At 38.4% G+C, this 22,607-nt stretch overlaps 1 protein-coding gene across 1 annotated transcript; it reads left to right on the forward strand.

Annotated features, from left to right (window-relative positions):
- The first annotated feature begins 1,295 nt into the window (after positions 1–1,295).
- Positions 1,296–16,881, forward strand: LOC143298025 (nuclear receptor subfamily 1 group I member 3-like). The gene is made up of 5 exons (XM_076610689.1): positions 1,296–1,476; positions 3,586–3,793; positions 4,289–4,406; positions 6,471–7,165; positions 9,620–16,881. The coding sequence occupies exons 2-5, from the start codon at positions 3,593–3,595 to the stop codon at positions 9,878–9,880; spliced, it is 1,275 nt and encodes a 424-aa protein (XP_076466804.1). The 5' UTR covers positions 1,296–1,476; positions 3,586–3,592; the 3' UTR covers positions 9,881–16,881.
- The last annotated feature ends 5,726 nt before the right edge of the window (positions 16,882–22,607 follow it).

A 22,607-nucleotide genomic window follows, 5' to 3' on the forward strand; every position in this document is an offset into this window, starting at 1 on the left:
TGCCGCAGTGATCTACTAACGGAGGTATAGGACAGCATCAGCGCGGCAGCAGTCAGCCACAAGTACTGTACCGCGCTAAACGCCGTTCCTCTGGCGACCCCTTATACCGCGCTTGCGTAACCCCGGCTGGCTTCAGTTGCTCATGCCTTGCGGATCTTTGTAAGGCGCTCTCTCATGGCCAAATGTGTGAGAAATACTTATTAAAAATCAAAATCTAATCATGTTCCCGCCCACCTACAGCGGTCAAGTTTATATCAGCGTGATCAGTATGATTTATTTTATTTTATCGTGAAAAGAACGGTTTTGTTGCAGACATTTTGACCATTTTTGTATCTGTCCTGGACTACAGTCCTGATTTCAGTTGTACTTCCAGCTACCCCCACCCCTACCGCCGTCTCTCTCTCCAGGCCCTCCAATTATCCTCAACACATACAGTCAGTTGCTATACTTATAGTACTCAGTCCGCCAGTTGCCCGGAATGTACTACTCATGATACTCAGCCGTCTAACCTGCACATAATTCATATGATTGAAAATCTGAAATGATCAGAATTGCAAACAGGTATAATACAAACAAGAATTCGATATAATTATCACTTTGACAGTACAAGGTCTGCATACATGTCCACGTTGATCACTGGCGAGAAGCACCGCCGGAGAATAGCGTTAGTTCAGAGATAGAGAATACGGAATGGCCATTGCCGGCCCTCATTTAGGGGTACAACACGTAACAAAAATAAGGATAATACACGGCCTTGTTAAATTCAACAAACGTGATTTTGGGAACGCCATTAAATTTTTTATCATACCTGCTGCACAGGACTGCATGTGTGTTTGTGAGTGTATGTGCGCACGTGCGCGTGTACCACAAATGTACACTGGCACGGAGAAGGGTGACAGAAATGTGAGGGGAGAGAGGTGGTTCTAAAAGTCAACGCTCAGCACTTGAGTGGGAGACTTTAGTGGTATAAAACTGTTCACTGTTTTCCCCCCAGCTCATCTCGCCCGTGGGGGTGGTGTGAATGTGTATGTGTGTGTGAGTTGAATTACGAGTTCGCCGGCACATGTGCTCTCTCTCTCATCTCTCAATGTGCATATGTATGTGCGTTTGTGTCTGTTTAATTGGGTTCGTGCCTCACAATTAAACGTCAAGAGCGCTTTACGTGTCTCCGCCCAGTACTGTGGCCTAAAAATTGGATTTAAACTAAAATACGCTCAGCTACTGTTTCAGCCCCAATCAACGCGCTCCCCAGCTAATGTGAAGGTCGTTCCTAACAAAAATGGCGACTTCGTGAGGCCACTTGACCCACTTTGTGACCGTGAGACAACTATTGATGTTGTGTAAGACTACGGAGGCAGTTTAAGACGTTACTTGACTTGAGCCTCTGGAAACACATCACAACGTTTAGGGTTTGATCAGTTAATAAACTTCAGCTGGTCTGCTCAGAAAGAAAGCAGGAAGACTTTGCTCGCTAAAGTAAGGCGACTGGAACTTGAGTGTTTGTGTTGTGTATTGTTATTGCTTTGAAGATAATGGCATTTAACGTACGATATGATTTTATGTGTGTGATTTGATTCGATATTTAATTCACTCCAGTTTGTCATTCATGATTTTTTGACATGGGTATGGTCTACGTCAGTGTAATCTTCTAATGTTTAACACTTGGTTTTAATCATTTTATGTGAATATATATATATATATGTTTGTTTTTTGGAGGGGGGGGGGGGGGCATTAAATGATAATAATGTGTTTGGTACAGTCGCACTATAAGCATCCGAAATTAAGCTCAGGAATTTAGGATGCTAAACTGGGATTTAATCCGTTCCACTTTAGCATCCTAAATTGAGCTCAGGAATTTAGGATACTTGAGAAGTTAAGTGCGACGATGTGTTCGCGTTTCCGTTTTTTACAGTTGCACACTGAGGTGTTTGCATTTCTGTTACACATTGAGGCATCCTGCCACACACATACGTGTACGCGCGCGCGCGCACACACACACACACACACACACACACACACACACACACACATATATATATATATATATATTATTATTATTACATACACATTGTATGCATGCTTATGAGAAAACATGAATTGTACAGTGTTACAGAATGGCACATAAAAAACAACAACAACTAGACATTGCATTATCGTTTTAGTGTATATATATATATATATATATATATATATATATCTGCATTCATATATAAATTCTCTCTCTCTCTCTCTCTCTATATATATATATATATATATTATATATATATACAATATGCTTCTCATAGAGAGATTGTAATATGACAATATTTATATGTAAAATTTACACAGATACACTACACAGACAAACAGATGGACAGACAGACTGACAGACTGACACACACATACACACTCACTCACTCGAACACACACACACACACACACACACACACACACACACTCATTCACTCACTGAGTGACTGACTCACTCACTCACTCACTCACTCACTCACATACATACACCTCTGCTAAAAAATCCCCAAAACAACAATAAAACAACAATAATAATAAAACAATAACAACAACAACAAAGAAAGGTTGATGGAGATTGATTAAAGGGGAGAGGTGGTTAGGTGGCTGACCTACACATAGAATAGATATTGAAGTTTTGATACATTCGAGAGTGAATGTTTAAAGCAACCCAAAGGAAACTGTCAGACAGTGTTTAGAAATGGACTGAGTCCGACAGTGACCTGCATGTCCATGAAAATACATGCATATGTATTGCATTTATGTATGAGTACATGTGTGTGTTACAAGTATAATGTTGTATGTATTATATCAGTCCGTATGTTCATTGATTTATCCCAAAATTCATTCTGGTATTGGTATTGTGAAGTTATAATGTCTTTTTGGACTAAATTATTATGAAAATTAAATTTATTTGTGTTCACAGTTAAGTCATATTTTCAGTTACATGATTGTTATTGTTGAGTTTTCAGTAATTTATTTTTATATTTTTACCGGTCTAATTTGTAAAAGCAACCAGACCAAGAAACCATACAGGAGATGGAAAGCCTGGAAAGTCATGGAATTTGAAAACGTAATTTTCCAGGACTGGAAAGTCATGGAATTATTGTTGAAGTCATAGAAAAGTCACAGAAATAAAAATATAGCCTTAAAAAAGCTTAAATGCTTGCACTGATTGAAGAATAAAGAAAAATATTAAAATTTTGTTAATAACTTAGACCATCACCAACTGTAAAGTATCAGTATCATTGCAATTGTGAAGTTTCATCCAAAGTACTTTGAGTACAATACCAATAGTGTGCATTTGTGGTGTTAAACAAAGACTTCAAGTTTATATATTGCTTTATTTTTGTGTCTTTCTCACTGCTCCATTTAGGACATGTGGTGCTAAACCAAGACTGAGAGTATGTATTGCTGTTTTGTTCTGTCTTTATCGCTGCTGCTTTTTGGACATCCAAAGCAAATTTTTGTGGAAATAGTCAGTCAGTGAAACTTTTGAAAATGTCTTGGAAAAGATTTGGAAAAGTCTTAGGATTTTGAACTTGAAAACCTGTATGGACGATATTAACCATTGTGCAGACACACCATGGCCAATAGCTCTGATGAAGGAGGGAGCGTGTTCAGCGAGGGCACACTGGATGAAGAGGTGACCACCAACAAGCGACCCAAAGTGAAGGACAGCAAGATCTGTGGGGTGTGTGGGGATCGGGCGCTGGGCTATAACTTTAGTGCCATCACCTGTGAATCTTGCAAAGCCTTCTTCCGCAGGAATGCGTTCAAAGACACGGTCAGTTGATAAACTTGATCAGATCATTTCATTTATAATGAATGATTTAAAAATGGCAGTAACTGTTTCGCTGAAGTCTTGCACTTTGTTTTGTATTCCTTTCTTGTATGTATATCATATAGATGATCACTTTAAGCATGTGAATTTGTTTTATGTGTGTGTAACAAGTGTGTGTGTGTGTGTATGTGTGTGTGTGTGTGTGTGTGGGTGGGTGTAAGAGAGAGAGGGAGAAACCATGTGTGTGTATAAGAGATACAGAAAGAGATGCAGTAAAAAAACACCTCATGATACCAGCTTGAATCACACCTTTTTTAATTTTTATAAAGGAAAAACGAATCTACATAAATGGATGCTTATTGCTTTAATGAAAACATGACCAGGAGTTGATGAATTTGAGCGAGTGTGGAACTGTTCGCTTGCAGAAACAGATGTGTATGTATTCTGTTTGTAAGGAGTCTTGCTGTCTCAGTGAGCAGCATGGGTTTTGTGTTGCAGCAAATACAGTGCTTGTTTGAAGGGAACTGTGTGATTGATGTGCGGACCAGGAGGTTTTGTCCAGCCTGTCGGATAAAGAAATGTTTGGAGATGGGTATGAAGCGGGACATGATACTGGGTGAGTCTTCTCAATTGTCCCGTCCTAGTCATGTATCTGAAAAACATTGACTGACTGACTTATTGCCCATTGTGCCCTCTGGCACAAAGGGCAGCAATGAAGAACCACTCCTCGTGTCTCTTTTGGGCCAGCCTCTAAATGGTACCACCCTAGGTGTGTTCAGGGTCTTGAGTTCTCCTTCAGCTTTTCTGCACCAAGTGTTCTTTGGCCTTCCTCTTCTGTTTACCTCCTGGTGACCAGTGAAGGGCTGTTTGGGTGATGTAACTTTGCTCTCTCCTCATGAAGTGACTTGTAAATTGATATGCACATTAGTCTGGTCAATTAGAAACCATTGACTGACCAGACTAATATTTACATTAATTTACAAATACACCTGTATATTTCTGAATCTAATAATCATAGGTTGGTATAGACTAATAGAGATGCCTGTACATTCTGTCAAAAATCATTTGACCCAGTGAAATGTAAAAGCCAGTTTTGCGGTAATGTCAGTCATTTATAGTCTCAGAAACAACCTCGGCTTATTGTGCATTTTTGTAGTGAAAAAAGCAACAACAACAAAAAAAGAAAGAAAGAAAAAAGAAAAGTATTGGAACATTTTTTACATGTATCTCCATAAATGATATTTGAACTTTATAAAGTCAGAATTTTAATTGATTGGAAAAAGGAAAAACCATTGACATACATGTGGTAATTGATCAATAATGAGAAATAACCACCAGTGTGAAATAGTGTTTTTGCCTTTGACCATTCAATTCATCTCCTCCCAGCTCTAGTCATTCCCTTCATCAGCACATTCCACTCTTCTTTCACCTCAAATCATATTGAATACCATCTTCATTTCACTCCAAATGATAAAACATGAAAAGAACATTTGCTTTTCGACAGTGTGTTGTCATTCACAACCAGTTCCACCACCACCCAGCTGTTATAAAACGAAGAAGGTTGATTCTGTTATCCTCAGATATCCAATCCCATTTCTTAAAACAATTTTCCACTCAAATTTTGGTTTTCATTAAAACAAACAAAATGGCATCTTTTGTCAAATAAAATCAATAAATCTGTTGCAAAAAATGAACATACTATCAACATAACCACAAGAAACAGGTTTTACACTACCTAGCACTTATTGTTGGAAAGTGTGTTGATATTGTATAACGCAATTCAACCCACTTCCAGCTCAATTAACCATGATCAACTCACTAACAATTGACATGAAACCTATGCGTATCACAAAACTTGCTTTCTGCTAAAGTATTAATGCATCTTCTGTGACATTAGGTATGCAGTTCACTTACTATAATGGTCAGACATTCAGCATTATCAGTCTCAAAGGTAAATCCACAAACAGTATAATACGTTAATTTCCTTTAAAGTGTTGATATGTCACTGGGAAACATTTGATATATCATTTCTTTAGATGTTTACTAGGAAACCAGAGTTTCATCAATATTCCAGTCATGTTTTTCTTGTTAAACAAACAGAAATAGCTATCAGTTCTGAAACATAAGTCACCAGATTCAGTTTAGGGGACAATGAACTGATATGAAGACAGATATGTGGATTGTTGTATTCTGAATCAGTGGTGTATAAAGGGGTGGATGGGTAGTCACCGTATTCAGTGGTGATAGGGGTTTTAAATTTGAAGTTATAAAGCAGTAGTGGCTGTGGCTGTGTTCCTCTGTATCTTTTGCTGGCCATTATGCAAGCTGACAGGAGGCCTTCATTGCAGCAGTGGCTTTAACTTACAACTTGAATGTTGTTGTTTAGTGAAAGTTACCTTTTTTTGTTTACTTTTTATACTTGACCATTGAGCCTCAGTGAAAGATCAGTATGGAAGGGAACTGAATGTCAGTAACTTTGGTCTTTTGTACTGTTTTGAGATTAATGCCTCCAACTGAATACAGTCCTGTTAGCCATATGTGGAAGGGGCTTAAAATAAATCAAGCTTTTCTTTCGTGGAAAGGGAATATAATGTGATACCTCATTATGCAGGGAATATTATTTAATGCTGTATTTTCTCTGTGCACTGTATGAACTGAGTGTGCATGTTTGTGTGTGCAGATGAAGGTGAGAGGAAGGCCCGTATGGCCAAAGTGCTTCGTAACAGGGCCAAGAAGCAGTCCTGTGGAATGCAAGACGTGATCAAAAGAGAACAGTTGGATCCGGATGAGCTCAGTGCAGAATCGTCAAGCGTCAGCTCTCCCACCTTCAGTGACTCCATGAATTCTCTGTCTGTGGTGGGCAGCTCAAGCACCGATCTTCCAGAAAAGCTGTTCCGGCAGATTCCCCCAAAAGACTTCCCAAAAGACCGCAATATGTACCGACAGCTGACCGAGGAGGAGCAGCAACTTCTGAGCGACATTGCCGTGAGTTATGAAACCACTGTAGCAGCCTTGCCTGAGGCAGACTTTGGCAAGCCCGAGAATTACCAGACTGCCAATGACCTTGTGAACAATACTGAAATCTGTGTGCGTCAGTTGATCAAGTTTGTGAAGCGACTTGATGATTTCCGCTTGCTCTCTCAGGAGGATCAAATTACATCTTTGAAAGGTGCTATCATGAAGTCCCAGCTTCTGCGCTCTGTGGCATTCTACATCATGGAGAGAGATGCCTGGCTGACGCAAAAGGGAGAGATTCCAACCAGTATCCTAAGTGAAGCAACAGGCTTGGCTTCTCTTCATAATCTTCATGTCAGCTACTGTCGCACACTCAAGTCCATTGTCCTCAACAACTTCACTCTTTATGCACTCATGCAGGTTTGTGGACAAAGTTTGTCCCAGTTACGAAAACACCCCTCTCATTTCCAGAATGTTCCTGTGTTATTAGGCCTCTAGACTTAAAACAAGTAAAAATAACCTGTGCATCTGCAAGGAAATCAGTGCGTTAAGTAAGAAAATGAACCAACTTTAAAATGAAATCTGTCAGTAAAGTGAAGGCTGGTGATTCAGTTCCAATGATTTTTCTTTGCAGTATGTTTGTGGCACATCTGTCTGGGAAAATAGGAAACAAGACCCAACACCTGGTTATTTTCATGTCAGCTGTTCATTTTCACTCCATGGCTAGAGCTGGATCATAGAGATAATGGCTGTTGTATTTTATTTACTTTTATATTTATTTTATTTAATTTCATTTGAATTTTAAGTACTTGAGGGCATACCAGCACAATGGGTCTCATAGGTCAGGTATCTGCTTCTGCACCGCCCGCCCCCCCTCTCCCGGCACCCCTTTTCTTAAAAGAAAAAAAAAGCAGATGTGATGAAGCATATTTGGATAAGTCTGCACACTTTGACACCATCTTGAAACTGAAACTGAAACTGAAATTGTGTTAAGTGCATTGTGCTGCGTGCACCACACGTAAGCACAACCAAAAACAAAAAGTGGTCAGCAGGCTGGTCACGCTGTGACCAAGGAGGAGCAGATGCTTCTGAACAGCAGAGAACAAAGAAGATAAAGAAAATAATCTCCAGTGACTCACAAGAGATGATTTTCTTTTTTTTTTTCTTTGTTTACAATAGATTCATCAGACAATGACAGTAGTGCCTCAGAAATTCTGGACTCTAAAGACATAGATGATTGGCTGAGGCAGAGAAAGAAACCTCAAGGTGGATAACTTGCTTTTTATCCTGAGACAAAGGTTGACAACTCGACATGAGTTTGTGTGTCTTTGTCTTGCAGTGAGATTATGCTTTATAATTGTTCAGGTTTTCTTTCTTTGAGAGGGTGGTAATGCTGATCCTTATAATAAAATGAATGTTTTGAAAATGTGTCTCTGGTCATTTTCAGGTAATGCCAATTAATTGTAACATTTCAAATGTTTGTTCATTTTTTTGTTCTTTTTTTTTCATTTAGCTTTCATACAGTTCCTTCATGCTTGAATATGTTTTTAGGTGATGCTATTTCTTATTTCGAGCACTCTTTAAAAATTTGGATATGTTACTTTTATCATTTTTATGTTTTGCTGATTGAATGTTATGAATGTTTCTAAATTTGTGAATATTTTGAAACAGAATACTTATGGGTTTTTTCTTGTTTGTTTTCAGGTGATGCTGATTTTCCATCCTGATGCATTAAACAGAGTATTTATGGCATTTGTTGTTGTTTGTTTTCAGGTGATGCTGATTTTCAGAGTATTTATGGGTTTTTTTGTAGTTTGTTTTCAGGTGGTGCTGATTTTCCATCCTGACGGCACTAAACAGAGTATTTATGGTGGTTTTTTTTTATTGTTTGTTGGGGTGATACTGGTTTTCCATTTTGACAGCACCAAACATGGTATATATGTTTTTTGCTGTTGTTTGTCATCAGGTGATGCTGATTTTCCATCGTGACTGAACCAGAGTATTTATAGTGTTTTTGTTGTTTGTTTTCAGGTGATGCTGATTTTCCATCCTGACAGAACCAGAGTATTTATGGGCTTTTTGTTGTTTGTTTTCAGGTGATGTTGATTTTCCATCCTGACGGAACCAGAGTATTTATGGGCTTTTTGTTGTTTGTTTTCAGGTGATGCTGATTTTCCATTCTGACAGAACCAGACTATTTATGGGGTTTGTTGTTTATTTTCAGGTGATGCTGATTTTCCATCCTGACGGAACCAGAGTATTTATGGGGTTTGTTGTTGTTTGTTTTCAGGTGATGCTGATTTTCCATCCTGACGGAACCAGAGTATTTATGGGGTTTGTTGTTGTTTGTTTTCAGGTGATGCTGATTTTCCATCTGATGGAACCAGAGTATTTATGGGGTTTGTTGTTGTTTGTTTTCAGGTGATGCTGATTTTCCATCTGATGGAACCAGAGTATTTATGGGTTTTTTTGTTGTTTGTTTTCAGGTGATGCTGATTTTCCATCTGATGGAACCAGAGCATTTACGGGTTTTTTGTTGTTTGTTTTCAGGTGATGCTGATTTTCCATCTGATGGTACCAGAGCATTTACGGGTTTTTTGTTGTTTGTTTTCAGGTGATGCTGATGTTCCATCCTGATGGAACCAGAACATTTACGGGTTTTTTGTTGTTTGTTTTCAGGTGATGCTGATTTTCCATCCTGACGGAACCAGAGTATTTATGGGGTTTTTGTTGTTTGTTTTCAGGTGATGCTGATTTTCCATCCTGATGGAACCAGAGTATTTATGGGCTTTTTGTTGTTTGTTTCCAGATGATGCTGATTTTCCATCCTGATGGAACCACAGTATTTATGGGTTTTTTGTTGTTTGTTTTCAGGTGATGCTGATTTTCCATCCTGACAGCATCAAGCAGGTGGACCGGGAGCTAATGTCCAACCTGCAGGACAAGTACATCTGTCTTCTCAAGCACTACCTGGAGGCTGAGTACTCCTTCATGTTTGCCCAGGAGTACTTTGTGGCTGTTCTGGGCAAAATGTCTGAGCTGAAAAGTCTGAGTGACAAGCACTCGCAAATCCTGCTGCAGGTGAATCCCAACCAAGTGGAGCCACTCATGCTGGAGGTGCTCAACCTGAAATAGGACATGGACTGCTGGATGGAAAACTGTTTAATGTGATGGGTGGGGTGTTTTTTTTTTTTTTCAAATGATGCAACTTTGCCAGAGATGCTCAGCCTGTGGTATAGCTTGGTGGGAAACTGTTTCATGTGATGGCTTTTCAGTTTTTCAAAATGGTGCGACCAATGATGTGTGGTTATAGTACATTCCCATCACATGTGAGAATCTTACAATGCGAAAAGTTCTCAACAGAAAAGAGTGGGTATCTGGCTCTGCAGAATGGCAAGCTGGAATCACTAGAATCACTGAGCTCTAAAGGACTGCATCGATGGGTTGGATTTTGAGGGTCATGACTGCCAGATGGTTAGAGCACTGGATTTTGAATCTAAAGGTCCTGGGTTTGAATCCCCAATGCTCCTGCGATTTTTCTGATCTCCAGGTCAACATGTATGCAGACCTGCTAGTGCCTAAAATCTTGTGTCTACACATACAGAACAGTTACGCATACTCTAGATTCTTACTGAGTTGAATTCAGTTTTAAAAAATGTATTGTCTGCTTCAAACAGTTCAAATGGAATCTTCTCTAGGTGTTAATGAATACATTTATTGATAGGTAACATAACAATACATTTATCACTGACACACCTTTCCATGATTACTATGTACACATATATCAATCAGTTAAAAGAAAGAAAAAGCAACAACCAAACAAAAAACATTTGTGTTTGGTGGGTTATACACACTGCTGGAAGTGGAGTATGGCAGCCTAAATGGTGGGGTAAAAAAATTCATGCATGTAAAAGCCCACTTGTTGGTGTCAGTGAATGTTAAATTTGCAGCCCATGAATGCAAAACAAAACAAAACAAAACAACAAAAAAACCCAGCAAAACAAAATAAGGAAAAAAACAAGCTGATTTTGTGATTTAAGAATGTGGGGTTTATTCATGTTTTGATAAAATAAGTGTCAGACATTTTATCTGATATGTGATAGAAATAACTCGAGATATTTGCATCTAATAATTTGGTAAAGTCAGTACTTAGACGTTGGTCACAAGGGGTCTGTAATTAGACATTTGTTACAAGGGGTCAGTAATTAGATATTCATTACAAAGCCATTGTGTCCATCTTGTCTGCAGGCATGATTAGTGCAGCTTTGCTGTTGTCTTTGGAATTTTGTTTGTTCTTAAATATCATCCAAACAAAACCCTGTTTTATCATACAAGTTGAGGTTTCAAGCGAATCATTGTTGTGATTGATGCAAAACTAATTTGATTTATAAAAATAAAAATAAAAATAAAAAAAAAGAAAGTCCACTAATGAATTGTCATTGTGAGTTCATGTTACGCTATGTGTCATACTTGAAGCAGAAAGTATGATTTTGTATCATGGAGAAACAAGAAAGGCAGGGCCTTCAAGACTCAATTGTGATATACACTGAAAAGAAAAAAATGATGATGATGATGATGAAAATAAAACTGATAAAGATTAGTTTGTTGAAATGTGTTCTCTATTCGTTATTATGATTATATAAAGCTTCACGTTAAAAAAAAAAAAAAGAAAGAAAAAAGGCTTTTACGCACATTTGAACTGTGGATGTTCAAATCGACAATGAGTGGTTTTATCCACTGCGCTAACTTGGCTTCGGTTATGACGTTCAAAAATTATTATTTGAGCATGTAATTTCAGTGGAATAAATCGACGACAGTAATCAAAGTGATAACGCTGTTTAAATCATGTTATTTTGCTATATCTCTGGTACTTGATAAGTCTGAGGTTAAGGGCACGTTCACATTGCCTCAAACACCTGCAGTACGTGTTCGTTTTTTAATGATCTGCAGAGATCCATGTTAGACAAGATCTTGACACTCACTGAGAAACTACGACACCTTCCATTCAGTTTCTCTTTTCAGTTCATTCTAGTTCCTTCAGTGTCCACTTTAAAACATCTCTATGCAGTATACACGTTGATGATTATTGAATAAATTCTTTTAATTCGGCAGTAAATGAGACGTTGCCATCGCGTCAGGCTTTGCAACATGTTTTGTCAAGATCTGCACAAACCAGTGTTGACAAGGTTAACCTGAACTCCATGAAATGGTTGATTCAAATTTTCTTTTATGTTTATTCCAGTTAATTCAGTGTCCACTTTAGAATATTCATATGCAGTAAACACATCAATAATGTTGTTAGTGCCATTGTATATGTTCTCTCCAGAATTTATATGTCTTTGCTTTAAATTGCGAACAAGAAAAAAGAGATCATGTCATCTCCATACCAGACATTGCCTGCATTTGGGCAGATTGGAATCCAGATTGAGCATGAACGAAATAAACCGTTAATAATTTGGAAATATGGATAAATTTGGGAGACGTTCTACCTATTATTGGCATGACTGTGAAGATTCTTTTTCCTGCTATGTTTAAGCCAAATTTGGTATTGGTAGGCAATGTATTTCCAGAGAAAATGGCAATGTTAATGTTTACCACGGAGACACAGACACACACACACACACACACACACAGACAACCGAACACCAGGTTATAACATAGACTCACTTTTTATCACACAAGTGAGTCAAAAATGCCATGATCTTGCCAATTGTTTTGTTGAAGTGAAACATTCCCCTCATCATGAACAGTTTTATCAAAGCATTGTTGTTCCATGATGGGCTATATAAAGAGATGTTTTGACACTGTATTTTTTGAAAGCAGAAGTTGTTTCCCTGTTATTATGTTGTTTGTTGTTGTTATTTATTTTTTAAAACAAAATGAGAAAGAAAACCACTTGCTATTTTACTTTGCCAGTGAGTGGAAGTTGTTGTATATACATATATATATATATACATGTTGCTTCTGAAATGTGCATTGCTTTATTTTGTTCCACCGCTGGCTAAATGTCATTTTTATGCTCATATCTTTCTGATTGTCGTGATTCACACTTTATATTTGTTGAATATTTTTCTGGGTGATTTTGTTTTGTTTTGTTTTGGGTGATTGAAAAATGAGATGAGCTGGTGACTGTCTTTAATGATATGTTTCTATTCTATTCTTTTATTTGCATTATTTCACTCTATTTTTACACTTCCAGTTCTTTTGTGTTTGGGGTATAAAAAAAAAGATGAATTTAATGTGTTGTCATGTATGTGTGTCTTTTACTTAAGTCTTAGTGTGTCAAGAGTTTCACTTCAAAGGAGGCGTTATACCATACAGACTGTACATTGCATGACATTTGCTTTAAAAGAAAAACATGGGGCTTGGGAAGGGGGGATTCCTGCCTACACAGCAAACTGGTCAAGCATTATCTATGTATCACTCTTTTTTTTGGTGTGCATATATTTGTACAAGTGAAACTGCATGTATAAAGGTGTGTGAATGTATGATCATTATTATGGATATACAGTTTACAATGTCTACCAGACCAATTAGAATAGTTTGGAAAGAAATTGGAAAGTGGTGAAACAGAATCGATGATGTTGACTGTGATCACATATAAGGGTATGAAAATGATAACAGTCCATAAGAATGAAACACCTGTTATTGATTTCATGTTTTTTTGTGTGTGTGTGGTCATGTGTATGTCTGTGATTATGTATGTGATCATGTGTGTGTGTGATCATGTGTGTGTGAGTGATCATGTGTGTGTGTGTACTTGTGTGTTTAAAATGAAAGTACTGTGGATTCTGCTTGCTACGAGTTTCAGACAACGGTAGAAATTTGCTTTTGTTAACAAATGATTATTTGTGTTGAGAAAGAAGAAATAGAAGTGTTGGTTTGGAATGTGAAATGTTCGGTTGGTGCAAAGACAGGATTATTGTATTATCCATGCATATTTTAACTGGACTTGAATGTGTGTTTGCATGTTGGTGAAATCGACTAATTGATATGTTATGAATAATTTTTTTTAACCCAGCAAAGCATGTACATGTTCACAACTGCCATACACATCTTAAGGTTATACATAAGTGATGTCTGTAATATCAGATCTTAAAATGCAGTTTGGAGGAAGCTAAATACAGTAGATGTTTAGTTTCAGATGTCTTCTTTTTTTCATCTCTCTCAATTTTTTTTTTTAATGAAGTTCTTCATATATTTATTAATTTTCATAAAATGGAAATGAAAATTTCTATGCCTTTATTGTGTGTCTTGTACTGTGTTTGTGAGGACTCACACACACGTAAGATCATCACTGATAAATGTATTCTCCACATTCAAATACTTGTATTTGTTACTTTCTGTGTTGAGATCAGATGTCCATGATAGGTACTTTCAATTTTTATGTGGTAAAATATGAACGATTCTAGTCATAGGGAAATTATGACACCCTTGTAATATGTACAGAATCTAGAGATGCACCTGTGTGTGCACCATTAAAACATCAAAGAGTTTATTTTAGGATATCAGCTGGTCTGTGCCAAAATGTTGTTTGGTGATTTGTGTTTGCATAGCCAGTCAGTATCGGGAGTTTTATCTTAGCTGATGACATGTCTTGTTGGAGATTAAGTTCTGTTTATCCTGTAACTTGGGGTTAGGAGATCCATTGACGAACACTTCATTGTTGCCCTGTGGGTGTAAGATGATTTACTGGTATGTGTCTCATACAGGTGACAGGGATTTTCTTGGTTTTTGTACTGTTGGTGTCATAAGACTTTCTGGTGTATGTCCCATTTGTCAAGGAATCACTGGTGTGTGCCCAATGGGTGACCAGGGGTTTAACCGGTGATTATGCCACATGGGTCATGATGGGTTGAAGGGTGGGTGCCTTATAGCTGACAATATGTTTACTGGTGAACGTTCCCTTCCGGTGACAAGTTTACCGGTGAGTGTGCCATATATGTGATGGGTGTTGACTTGTGCAGGTGACAATGGATTAACTGGTAAATACCCTATGGGCTTCAGAATACTTTTTGGCATATATGTATATACCCAAAACTATATATGTTCAGGTCATTTTGTGCCTGGGAGTGTCAGGGCATTGTATGTTTCTGTTCCATGGGGGTACTGCATTCTCTGTGACAGATGGGATTCACTGGTGTGAGTGTGTATGTGTGTGTGTGGTGGGGTGTGATGGGGTGTGTGTGTGTGTGTGTGTGAAGGATTTACCAGTGGAAGCTCCATGGATATCAAGCTGTCTGTCAGCTGTGAGTACAGTCCCACTTTGTTCTTGTTATTCCTTAACTTCCTGGCCAGCTGGTGCTTGGTCCGGTCCAACAAAAATACACAGTGATACTTTGTGCATGTCCAAGATGCCAGAGAGAGAGAGAGAGAGAGAGAGGAGTGGTGGATGATGAAAGCCGAATATATTATTAAAAATATATATTTATGGGAAGAAAGACATCATTTATAGAGGAAAAGAAGAATGAAAAGAAAAATCTTGTTTTTTTATTTGTATATAGAAGAAAAGAAAAACATACATTTATTGACTGACCAAGAGATTGAATGACTTACTGACTTTTTGACTGAGTGATTGATGCAGTATTGACTGGCTGGTTTACTGAAATTTGTGATAAGAAAACAGAAAGAAAGAAAACAACGAAAAAACAACAAACTGGTTATTGATGAATTACCTGGCATTAAAAGAGCATAATTGTACAGTGAATGAATTGTAAGTAAATAATTACCAGAGAAAAATATTCAGATAAACTGGGCGATAAAAAAAAAGTGTTCTGTATCAATTCATGTATTTATCTTTCTGTTAGCCCATTTCTCTGTTTATCTCTCTGTCTAGATATATTCACAGATTATAGAATATTGCTTTGCTTTTTGCTTCTGGCTCATGTTTGGAAAATGCATCTTTTTCACAAACATTTCTGTACTAAGTACGATGGATAGTCCAAAGTCTGTTCGCCACATGGAGTTTTATGCTAGAGATATTTATACTCAAGTAATCCTGTTTTAGTGCAGTTGATATATTTAATGTGTCTTGGCGCGCGTGCATGTGTGTTTGTGTCTGTATGTGTGTGTGTGTGCGAGTGTGAGTGTGCGCATGCATGTATGTGTGTGTCTAAAAAATGTGTGTTTTTAAGGAATGTATTTCATTTTAATCTAAGCATTATTTACTTGATATTTTTATTGTTTGGTGGATCATGCTTTTTTATTCATTCTGTGAACGCCTGGCAGGTCAGGGGCATAGCCCTTGTTACTGGTACCATGTAACCCAGTACTACCTGCCGCATGTGAAGTCTCCCAACGATGAACCAGGCAGAGGAGGAAACCTTTCCCAACAGCTGTGAAGGCGGAAGAGGATGATCAAAGGGCAGGGGGAGCTCTTATCCTTGGCTGGAAGTCCTCCTAGGAGACGGAGCTCCGAAGAAAAAACCTGCACCTGCGGAGGCCGTCTTACATGTGGCAGTATCTGCACCTGTGGGACTGTGAGTGTCAGTAGGTGAGAGAGTGGGGAAGTGACCGCACAACTCCTCCTCATTAAAAAAGTCACCTGTGCAGGTCAGGCAACCAGGCCAATCGCTTCCTGGGAAACTGATGCCCTTGACCGCTCTCGCTGGAGGATGCTGTGCTCTAGTGGCATAAAGATGTTTGAAAACAAGAGAACGCTGGCCATTGAGAAGCGTGAGCGAAGGAAGCAGGGCTCAACTTCTGGAGACGTTTTCCATTGCAACACCTGTGGGAAGTGCTGTGCATCCAGAATCGGCCTCATCTCCCATTTGAGGACACACACCGACAGATAAGGCTGCCTGCCTACTCATCCGTCGGACCGACGGGAGACTCCATCAATGTGAACACATTGGATTGAGTTGTAATGTTTTATGTTATGTTTATATCTGGCTCGATGATGTAATGCACTTTGAGCAGCATTAGTACTGGATATCGCGCCATAGAAAAGTTATGAATTATTTATTATTATTATTATTATTAATTCAGTTGTACATTCACTGTTATATTCAGTTGAATTTATTTACATATGCCAAGAAACTATCTATTTGTTGTATTTTTTAATTAACTAAATGTGAAGAATTCAGCTGGTGTTTACAGGTCATATGGCCATACTCACCCAGTAAAATTAAGCTTCATTTTTTAGTTGACCAAAACAAGATTCCTTAGAACTTTCTTTTTTTTTTTTTTTTTTTTTTTATTGATAATTGAATTATTTCTATGAAAAGTAAAACACATTGAACGTGTGTGTGTTTGTGTATGTGTGTTTCTGTGTTTTTTCTGTTTTTTTTTTTTTTTTTTTTTTTTTTTTTTGCTGCCCCATCACCAGCACAGTTTCAGTAGGAGTACTATTCCCACGCTGCTCATTACGAGTCCTCACACAGCCACACCTGGGTTTGACTGTTCAGTCCCAGTGTCGGCAGTCCACAGGGAACAATCTGTGATAGGTCGCCAAGAGGCCGCACACCAGAGGAGACTGCACTGCTGCTGAATCACTTCTGTGGTGTTCAGTATTGGCTTTTCTTCTTTAATGTACTCAGGCCACCACCTGCTTCGCCCCAGCTGATGACAATAATTGCTTAGTTGAGGAGCCAGACTTAAGGAGCATCGCCCCCCAAGTGGAGACCACCAGCTTGTCCTTCCAGCGACAGCCCCCCACGAATCTGCTGACGTCATGAGTGCAGAAAAGCCACAAAATTGGGGACAACATTTTTTATATATTGATAAAGGAGGAGGAGGATGAAGATACTGCTGTGGAGGTCCATTTTAAGTTTGGGGTGATGTAACAAGAGATACAGACCCTTACAGTATTGGCCAGGAAGTTTGAGCAACACGCTTAAAGACACATCCATGAAGTTGATGATACTCAACTGCGTGGCCCGAAATATTCCATTAATCCCACAGCACTCTCAACTCTGGAAAGAGCTGACCATGGACTGAAAAAACCCTTTGCTAGGAATCAGACTCACTTCCTTCCAGCTGTCAGTCTGCAACATTAACTACTACGTCATGGCAGCTGGTTTGTTTTTGTTTTTTGCTTTTTCAGATTTCTTTCGGAAAAAAAGACATCAGGGCTTGGATTTATTATTGTTTTCACACAGGATTTGATACTGTTACTATTTTCAGGTATCCTGGCAAATAGTGCTTTGGTTTTGTTTGCTTTTAAGATGTTTTACCAGCGGTTTTGTTATGAGCCTCATTTATAAGTCTTGTTTGGATCCTTCTCTTGCTTTTAGTCTGTTTGTATTGAACACATTTCATTGAGAGTTCTATGCCTTCCATATACATAATACTCATGTTTTCCCATGAGAGGCATATTCTTGCTGTGCGTAATGTATGTGTTGAGTCTCGGTGAGGTATATTTTGTTTATGTGGGAGTACTGCTTTTGATCTGTTTATTATTATTATTATTATTATTGTTATTAATTTTTTTGCTGCCCCATCATTGGCACAGACAATGGCATAACTCTCGTGCTGCTCATTTCCAGTCCCTCGAACACAGCCATGCCAGGGTTCATCCGTAGCAGTCCCAGTGTTAGCAATCCATAGGAAACTATTGATGTTAAGTCGCTTGGAGACCGCACACTTTATTGCTCTTCAGGTTGCTGTCAGGGAGCAGCATTAAGCCTGACAGCCTTCCACAACCTGAAACAACTGTCAGCTGCTAGTACCCTTTTTATGCTGCCCTTCCCTTGGGAGGATTTAATGACTTACGGAACACACACTGAAGAATGTCAACTCTGTCTCCTGTCTGTCATTTATCATTTACATGTGTATGTTGGCAGGTTTCTTATGCTCCTTCTGCTTACTGTCTTTTTCACAATGACGATAAGCCCAAGATCACACATGATCAAGAGTACTGTTCAGAAAGTGTCACTTTTGAAAGGAGCTTTATCATGGATTGGTAGACGCATTGGTGCTTTGTCTGACTGAGTAAATTCAAGGTCTGTTGTGTTTGTCTTTTGCTTGTGTGAAGTGTTTGCAGGAAGTTTCTCTGTGTAACCTTGAAGAATTATGGCAAGTAAATGGTGGTCTTCACTGGCTGTCTCTCAGTTCACCAATCATTTGACTTTGATTTTTACAGCATACATTTTATTAGGTGAAGCTTATTCATTCACAGACTGTTCATGTATTTTCTCTGCTGACAGTTAAAAAGAAATGGTTTGATGGATTTCATCATGGAAATCTGTAAGTGGTGCAGCATGTATTCAACATTTATGTCATTCATTTCACTTTTAATGCTGTGATACAGCATTGTCAGAAACATAACTGAAAACACCTTGAACACCTTTTTTTCAGCAAGACTGCCTAGTTTGATACCACTTCCAGTCTCTTTAATTATGCTTTATGATCACTTTCAGATAAATCTGGTTTATTCAAAATTTGACTCTGAATACATTTTGATCTTTCTTCAGACATGATGAATGCTGTCAGTTTCATTGCAGGGAATGAATGTCATGATTTCAAGGTGTATATCACTGCATTAATTCATCATTTCTGCAGTTGTTTTTATCAATCGACAATGTAAATTTTAGGCAGTGATGAAGTCAAGGTATTTTTTTTTCGTTCGTACTCGGCCTCAATGGATGCCATCTGCTTCACTGAATGTGTTTGTGGAAGTATTTTATTCTTTATCGGTGTTGTTGTTGTTGTTATCATCATCATCATCATCATGTCATCAACATCATCCACACATGGGATGGCAGGGGTTCTTGCAGTATAAATTGCATCCCCGCCTTCTGGAAATTTTATGTCAGGAATTTCCTCTTTTCTGTTGCTCTCTTTAGTTCTGCCTTTTTTCTTTCTTCACTGTTGTCTCCTTTTTCTGCCTTCCCAGTCCATTCCCCCCCCCCCCCCTTTTTTTTTTATCAAGCAAGTCGACATTTTTTCACTATTCCGCAGTTTATGATGTACTGTCTGTGCTGTTTTGCTCTGGCGATTTGGTAATGAAATTGTAAACACTGGGATGGGCACTAGCTGCCCCTTCTGCAGTGTTATTTGCCTATATGGCCTTTTTATGTATTTTTTGTTTGGCTTTGAAGTATTTCTTAATCCTTTTTTTTATGATTTTATATAATCTGGGGATAAAAAATTAAGCAGAAGGGCTGACATCCTCAGCACGGCCTAGTCTTGTTTGTCCTAAGGAGCTAAATGGTTTGAATAATGTGTCATGATCTGTGTTTTGTGGGTTTGTCATGGTGATTTTTTGTTTTGTTTTTGTGTATGTGTGTGGTGTGTGTTTGTGTTGATGGGGTGGACCATTTGTATGGTTTGGCAGTCCTGATATGGCCCTGTCTGGCTGACTTGACCACAAAAAACAATGAACAATCAACCATCATCTTTTGTTTTACATTTGCGCAGCAAAAGTTATGTGGTTGGATTTTCATTTTATTAATTGTGTGTCAAACATAGAATGTTCTTCTAATAACTTACTGGCTTAAATGTTTTGGAAATTTATATAACATTTCACCTTCTTTGTTTTTGGTTGCTTGTACAGAAGGACAGGGTGTTTTGGAGTCAAAAGGAGCTGGAAGTGGAGTTTGTTTCAGACACAGAAGGATATGTAACATTCACTCATGGAAAGATCACCTTCACAAATGTGCTGTGTTACATTGCTTGGTTCCCCCCCCCCTCACCCCTCCTCCACTACCCCTCCTGCCGTCCTGTTTACAGTGTGTTTGTCACCTGTTATTCCAGACACAGCCTAGTGCTGGCATTTTGTGATGGGGTCATTTCCATGTCATGTTGGCTTGTCATACTCTGGCTGTGTTGTGTGGTTATGGGTCGTTCTCATATCATTTTGGCTTGTTATTTTCTGGCTGTGCGGTGATGGGTTGTTCTCATGTTATGTTGGCTTGCCATTACTCTGGCTGTGTTGTGATGGGTCATTCTCATATCATTTTAGCTTGTTATTTTCTGGCTGTGCGGTGATGGGTTGTTCTCATGTTCTGATGGCTTGTCATTACTCTGGCTGAGTTGCCCTCCTTTTTTTCCAGAGGATTGTGTTGGCAGGTTCCTCGGATCTGAGGATCATGGAGAAGAAAGTCCTTGGCCACAAACCCTTTGGTGGTTGTGCAGGCTGACTCTTGAGCTATAGGTTATTCTCTTGTTGGCATGTCATTACTCTGGCTGTGATCCCCTCCTCTTTTACAAGGAAATATACATTTTGCTTAATTTGTTTCTCTTGTTACACTTTTTTTCTTGTTGAGCTCTGGTCTCTGCTTTTGAACAGATTAGTGATCTTCTTGACATAGATTGGTGCCATTCTGCACTTTGTCTTTTGTTAAGATTTTGTTTCCGTCAAACATTTCCTTCTATTTTATCCTTTACCATGCCCTTGATTGTTGTGTGCACTTCTGTTTGGTAATAGTGAGTCTGTTGTTGGTTGTTGTTTTTTCTAATCTGTACAGAAGAGACTGATATTCTGGATGGAGTTTGCAGTGTAAAGTTTCTTTGTCCTTGTCTCACCAACTGCACAGATCTCAAGCACACCTGACGCAAGAAGCAGCTACCCACAAAACTGGCAACAACCTCCCATGTAAAAGAGTGATCCCGCCTGAAAAGTTGCATAAGCTCCAAGAGGGGGGAGAGAGAGAAATTATGGGAAAAGATTGTTCTATAAAAAATTTTAAAAAACCTACTAAAAACAACTACTAACAACAAAAAATGAAAAAAAGTTGTTTTGCAGTTTGATTAATGACTTCTCTTTTACAAAGTCCATTAGATAATTTTCTGTTATTACACATAAATATTTATCACAAATTCTACCCTCCATCTACCCAGTTTCCCTGAACTCACCATTCATTCCCCTCCCCCTCCTCTCCTAAACGATAACACTTAAATGTAAAAATCAATACTCTAACAAAATGTCTACAATCACCAGTATGTGTGACAGGACATTAAACAGGATTCATCATCATCATCATTAAATGAAATAAATTACTTTTTTTTTTTTAAAAGAGAGAAGGAATTATCATTCTAAAAACATCACATGCATGTTTTTATTAAATGAGGAAAATTGAATCTTGTTTCCTGGCAAGCATCAGAGAGGGAATGATCATCACTGGCAGAGTCTGTTCATGTCATTTTGATCAGCTGTGCAGTCCATCCCTGTCTTCTGTTCACATTCATTACATTCTTCGAGGTAGTATTGTATTGTTTCCACATTATTGTATGTGTCTTATGCTTATAAACCTCAGTGACTGAGTGGCAAGATTTTTTCAGTTCCACAAACTTTGCTGATGTTGACCACATGTAACAACACTACTTGTCTTCTCTGCCATTTATCCATATCTCACATGTAGGTGTTAGCTCTGTGTGTGTGTGTGTGTGTGTGTGCGCACATCTTGGTGCACATTGTCACCATATTATGACTGCCAGCTGTCATGTTGTGATTATGAAGGTGGTTTGGGTGAATGACACTTGATGACAGCTCAACAAAAATTCTCCTCACAGGATGCCATCATTTCTGTTTCTCACTTATGTTTTTTCACCCATTGTTTGCATTTTGCTCTCTGGCAACTAGGAAGTGAAATTGTAAACACTGGGATGGGCACTAGCTGTCCATTCTGCAGTGTTATTTGCCTATATGGCCTTTTTATGTATTTTTTTATTTGGCTTTGAAGTATTTTTTATCCATTTTTATGATTTTTTTAAAATCTGGGGATGATAAATCAAGTGGAAGGGCTGACGTCTTCAGCACGGCCTGGTCTTATTTGCCCTAAGGAGTTAAATGGTTCGGATAATGTGTCATGAACTGTGTACTGTGGGTTTATCTTAGAGGGTTTTTTTGCGTGTGTATATGTGAGTTATGTGTTGATGCAGTTGAGCATTTGTATGGTTTGGCAGTTCTGATATGGCCCTA

The sequence above is a fragment of the Babylonia areolata genome, chromosome 2, assembly GCF_041734735.1.
Source record: "Babylonia areolata isolate BAREFJ2019XMU chromosome 2, ASM4173473v1, whole genome shotgun sequence".
Classification (NCBI taxonomy): Eukaryota; Metazoa; Mollusca; class Gastropoda; order Neogastropoda; family Buccinidae; genus Babylonia; species Babylonia areolata.